We start from the raw sequence: 6,000 nt of genomic DNA, 5'->3' as shown, positions 1-6,000 counted from the left end.
AAAGCAGTTCCAATTTTTTTGATCCTCTGTAGCCTTTTTTTCTTTTTTGGTAACAAGACATAAAGATTTTGCTGGCATGAGTCTGGAATGATCTGCAGAGCTTGCTTTGTCAGTTGCTGTAATCCTCAGACACCTGGCCAATCATTCCAAATCTAAATTCTGTGGCAGTCTAATTTTTAACGAGCAGAAACATACCTTGTTCACAGGTACTTGCAATACTGTTACAATTCAAAAGCAACATCAATCTTGCCAAAGAGAGAAACTGACTGGCAGTTTTCCTTGTTCAGAATTAGAGGAATAGCTGTGCAACAGGCAAACCTGAGGGCACAACTCATTTTTCAGCTATACTGCTGAAAGCCTCTTGTGACATTCTGGCACTTTTCCCCTGCTGTATACTGAAGACCCTTGCAGTACACGTTTCCTCTTCTACATTTAAAAGTACTCCATTTACCTTCTAAATTTATTTATTTATTTATTTATTTTGAATTAAACTATTTCCTCTGCATTTAACTGAAGCTACAAGAACAGTCAGTGTTTCATTAAATCCACTCCAAGCGTGAATGCTGTTACTGCCTCTCCCCACCCTACCCCATGCAGTTACTACTGTTTTGGTTTTACAATAAGATGTCAGAGGAAAATATTAGGTGATAAAGGTAATTTCTACATTGTAGAATTGCAATAAACTATTTTCCTCCTCAGTGAGCCATGAAAACAAGTCTTGTGATTTTTCATTCATGAATCACCTCCTGGCTCAGTAAGATCTCTTGATGGTGATCCCTTTGCTATGTGCAAGCTGTATTTTGTCAGAGTTGATGACAATTGCTAAAAAGTGCTTAATATGATGTGTAATTTTTATAAGATATTCTAGTCAAAGGTGCTATGAATTCATGAAATTATAAGAAAAAAAACACTCATTCTGTCCTAGTTTGTAGGTGCATCTGTATTAATGAAAAGCAAAAGGTTAGTTTAAAAGTTGTGTGTTTGATAATTACAGCAGCATATTTAGTGTCAACACACTGCAGGCTGGGTTTTCACACAGTGCTGCACTAATATGTTACTAATGATTGTAGTTACTGGGTAAAAAAACCCAAAGGCTTATGAAGTGTTAGCTGTGTAACTAAAGGAAAGGTTTAGCACCAATTGTGTTTTAACCACCCAGTGAGCCTAACACCAATGGCAAAGCATACTCCTCTCCTAACAGTAAGAATGACAAAACTTAATAGCAGCAGATGGGGCTGTATGATGAATGTGAATCAAGATGATTCAAGAATGTAGGAGTGTTTAAAACAAACTTGTGTGTTGTATCACTCAGGACTGTTTACAATATTTGTAAATCACTGGACTGTTTTCAGTATCTACAAACCTCACATCTCTTGCAGCCTCCTTGCTGAACACATGTTGATCCTTCTTCAAGATATGTCTGCTAAGGTATCTTGTATGTCACAAGCTACCCTATCACCCCACAGCAGACATGTTCTAACATTTAAATGTACTTTTAAAGACTAGTGATTGCAAACATGCTTCCACTTGGCCTCATATAGTAGAATCATCTCTTTTGTTTTCCGGCTGCAATACATTTCATATCTATACATCCAAATATCTCATTACGGTATGAAATAGGTATCAAGGAAACAGACACTGTCTGCTTCATTCCAGTTTCCAAACGACATTTCTTATCACAAAATACCCTTTGCATCAATACTGTCTGAGATCAGGCCTGTCTTGTTGCTTTTTTGACAGATTTTCATGGTTCTGGAATGTCTGTTAATAATAATGATTGAGCTGTATGGCATTTCTCAGGAATTAATGATTGGCTAGAAGGCTCCAGTGGCTCAGTGCTCAGCAAAGGACCATTATCCCTAGCAGGTAATCTGTCCCTGGGAAATACTCAGTGTTTACATCAACACTGTTGTTATTAACAAAAAAAGAGATGTAGAATTGGGAACGTGATCAATGCAATTGGTCTGTGTTCTGATTATTCTATATTCTTCAGATTTATCTCCACCTCTATTCAGACCAACACATTATCTTTATGTCTTGATTTTACTTTTTCAAAATCTCTTATTTGCATAAAAAGTCCACATGAATCAGTTATAATAGTTATATAGCTAAGCACAAAACTGAACATCTATAATACACACACACATATAAAGAGTACAAGTGAGTGTATGTTCACATAACTTCCCCTGAGATGTGGCTGTACATTGCTACAGGATTTCCCCCGAACAGCCTATTTTCTAGCTTAAAATTGAACAAAGAGCATTGACATTGATCCACAGGTGAAAGTCTTGGTAAAAACAAGTGAAATAAAACAGAGAAAAGTATAATAGCATTAATGGACTTTGTATAAGGTTTGTGCCTAAAATTAAGCATTTCTCTTAACTGAGTGGGTATGAGCTAGAGCAAAGACCGTTCTATGAGTTCTAGTTGAAATGTTCATTCATCTTCTCCATTGTTTCAGATGCAAAATGCATTAGTTATGGGATAAAACTGTACAAAAGTAAGCAATTATTTCTTACCCCAATGCAATGTCAAAAGAGAATTCTTGGAAGTGGAAGACCGTGGTGCTAAATTGTGAAATCTTCCGCATTTCTCAACTTCATAAAGATGACTGAAAGAAATTAAAAGTTTATTGACTGACTTCATCAAGAAAAGCTTTATAAAATCACATAATGACCCAACACATGCCCCAGTACTGTGTGAAACACCCATTTCTCTCAACTAATTCTGTTGTTTCCATTATTGTACTTAATGGTTTTATACTTTGATCATGTAGATACTTTCACATCTACATGTTACGAAGCTATTAAAACACATTGCAGAAGGCCAAAAAGAGGCTCATGCTCTAGTTGAGAACAACTCTAGCTCATGATTACAATTCTAAGACATGATACAGTGAAAATAACTTTACTGCTAACATAATTTACAGGCACAGAGAGCATAACTAGAGTAATTTATGATTAATTAGGGCAACATGATTTATGGGTTCTGGGTTCTGTGGATCTGCTGGTGACATAGAAAACATTGCTTTTCAGGGAGCTTTGACTAACCCTCCTTTCTTCCCCCTTAGTTCTGAGCTAGCACATGTCACTTAGCACCAGATCCTGATCTCATGGAACTGAATCAAGCAGATGTTTGATTATAGTCTAAACCCTTTGGTCTTGTTGCTCTTGGGGAACTCAAACAAGAAACTTGTACCACAGGCAGTCAGGATTAATAGCCTACAAAATAAATAATTTTATGATGTTATTATTTCCACACATGTACAGCACTAATCATGCAAAATATTTAAGCAGCTTTTTAGCAGTGAGATCAACAGGGAAACTTGCATAATCTTAAGCGCCTGACAGGACTGGACCTTGAATGTCTCTAGATGTGATAATACGTATGGAACAGATTCATTTTTGTGCAGTATTTTCAGCACAAACTGCATCACAAAGTGTTAAATAATAAATAATAGCAGAGAGAAGTATACACAAGGGAGGAATGATATGATTTCAGAGGAGACTTGAAAGGGGATGTTGATGAGGTGGAGGTTTTAAGAATTAAATATTAAAACCCAAAAAGGCTGGTTTTGGCTGAGACTGATTGTTTTTCTCTGCTGAGAAATAAAGGGGCTTTCTAACCTGCCTCCTGGACAAGGATGCAAGGCTTACTGTCAAACTGTGTGGTGGAATAATCACTGTACTTAGAGTCTATTTTTAAGAGAAGGCAAAGGATCACAATTAGCTAACTACAGCCCTCTCCAATTCCAGACGTCTGCTTTGTCCTCTGCCTCACCTTTCTGGTTATTTACCGCTCAACAACTCCACGTGAAGTTGGCCAAAGTTCCTGGAATGCCACGGCGACAGAAACCCCTCGTGTGCAGCAGGGGGACAGGGCTGGTACCCCCGTGGCACGCCAGGGCAGCAGCCCCCCCCTCCACACACAAAAGAGCCCTCAAGGCCACAGCGAGGCCACCGCAACCGTGTCCCCTGAGGGGAAAAGGGAAGCTGCTTGAAGCACCAGCCCACACTGCTAAGTCACGCCATAACGGGCTTATTTCCTACATTTGGTGGCAGCATAGTATTCAGGATAATATTATCACTACTTGCGCAGGTTGCTGCCAACCCAAAAGGTGGAGATGCGAGAGTTAAATGACAGGGCTGGGGAGTGAATCACCAAAAAGTCTCTTCCAGAGTCAGTTCTCTGTTTGGGGGGGAAGTTATTTTAATTCTGTGCCTCACAAACAACCCGCAGCCTCACCGCGTCCTCTAGAGCCAGCCTGACTGACATTAGAACAAGATTTTTAAACAAACGATGCGCCGGGGCAGCTCATGTTCAGGAGGCACGAAGGCAGCCCCACTCTGAGGCGTGCGGTGCGAGTAAGGCGGCACCTGTGCGCGGCGCGGCGGGCCGGGGGCAGCGCCCATGGCTTAGCGGAGGCACAGCCCCATGGACGCCGCTCTGCCGGCACCTGCCTTCGCCTCGCAGGTGAGTGGGGCTCGGCGGGGAGAAGGAGCGCTCCGCCGGCTGCCCGCTCTCCTCGCCCCCCTCAGGCGCCCGCCTCGGCGGGCAGACCGCGGGCTGAGGAGGGACGGGGACGCGGCCGCCCTGGCCCCCCTCAGGAGGCGCCCCGGGGCTTTTTGGCTGCGCACCTGTGGGGAGCGCCCGCCTGGGCGGGAAGTCCCTTATGTAAGGGCTGGGGCTGAGGGGTGCGAGCTGGGGCCATGGCCGCGGGGAAGCCGCTCAGCGGGGCGCAGCTGGCGGGGGGCGGCTCCGCAGAGGGGTGCAAGGGAAGGGGGCGCCTCGGAGGACGGGCTGCGCTCGCCGGCTCTGCCTCGCCCGCCCAGGCGGCTCTCCCCGGGCTGGATGCCACCGGGCAGCCGCCCCATCCCCATCCTCATCCACCTCCGCCTCCTCCTCCCGGGCGGGGCTGGGCGGCGGGCTGAGGGAGTTGTGCGGGAGCAGCGCTCCGGGCCCCGCAGGGGGGCAGCGGAAGGTGGCAGCCCCCGGCGGCACCAGGCGGCGCGGGGAAGGCTCGGAGCTCGCCCGCTCCCCTCCACGCCCCTCTCCCCCGCCGCACTCCGCCTCCCGCCGCCCGGCCCCCCCCGGCTCGCCCCGCTCCACAAGTGCCGCCCGGGGCTGCGGGGCTGCGGCACCGCCCGGGGCCCGGCCCGGCCCGGCCCGGCCCGCCCGGGGCTGTCCGCGGTGCTGAAGGGCTGAGTGCGAGCGGCCGGCCGGCCCCTGACGGAGCCAGCCCCTGTATGTTCGTATTTATGTTCAGCTCCTGGCGCAGCGCAGCATCCAGCAGCTCGAGCGGCGGCGGCGGAGGAGGCAGCGCTGAGCCGGGGCTGGGAGGCAGAATGGAAGGTTTTCTTCGGCTGCTCTTCGGCTACTTGGTGGCGGACCTGCTCACGCTGGTGTGTCGGGCTCAGGAGAAAGCCGGCCAGCAGCTGGGGAGCTTCGTGGTGCTCTCAGGGGGGAACCACTCCAGCCTCGGGGAGCAGCTGGACCCCTCCGAGCCACCTCCCACCCCGGACTTCTGCAGGGGTTACTTTGACGTGATGGGGCAGTGGGACCCCCCCTTTAACTGCAGCTCGGGGGAGTTCATCTTCTGCTGCGGCACTTGTGGCTTCAGGTTTTGCTGCAAGTTCAAGAAGACGAGGCTGGATCAAAGCACCTGCACAAACTATGAGACGCCGCTGTGGATGAACACTGGGAAGCCTCCTTCCCGCATCGACGACCCTCTGCACGACCCCACCAGGGATAAAACCAACCTCATTGTCTACATCATCTGCGGGGTTGTGGCAGTCATGGTGCTGGTGGGGATCTTCACCAAACTAGGGCTGGAGAAGGCGCACAGACCCCAGCGGGAGCACATGTCCAGGTAAGGCTGAGTGCCAGGTAGCAGGGTCGTGTCGTGTGCCCCCCCTGCCCTCCTCCTCTAACACACACACAAAAAGAAGAGAGGAGCCCGTGTGTTCCTGCTAAACAAACACCTCCGGCCAGGCAGGCTGC

At 47.8% G+C, this 6,000-nt stretch overlaps 1 protein-coding gene across 1 annotated transcript in view; it reads left to right on the top strand.

Annotated features, from left to right (window-relative positions):
- Nucleotides 1-5,258: 5,258 nt before the first annotated feature.
- The window catches only part of SHISA9 (shisa family member 9), a gene marked incomplete at both ends in the record, with an annotated part of 180,326 nt that continues 179,584 nt past the window's right edge, over nucleotides 5,259-6,000 (top strand). Inside the window, one exon of the mRNA XM_084296021.1 lies at nucleotides 5,259-5,869. Within this exon, the coding sequence (XP_084152147.1) occupies nucleotides 5,259-5,869 (611 nt within the window). The remainder of the gene's footprint in view (nucleotides 5,870-6,000) is intronic.

This window comes from Netta rufina (genome assembly GCF_964035555.1).
Source record: "Netta rufina genome assembly, chromosome: 15".
Taxonomy (NCBI): Eukaryota; Metazoa; Chordata; class Aves; order Anseriformes; family Anatidae; genus Netta; species Netta rufina.
The sequence above is the reverse complement of the archived record's forward strand: the minus strand, read 5'-3'. Positions and strand labels throughout refer to the sequence as shown.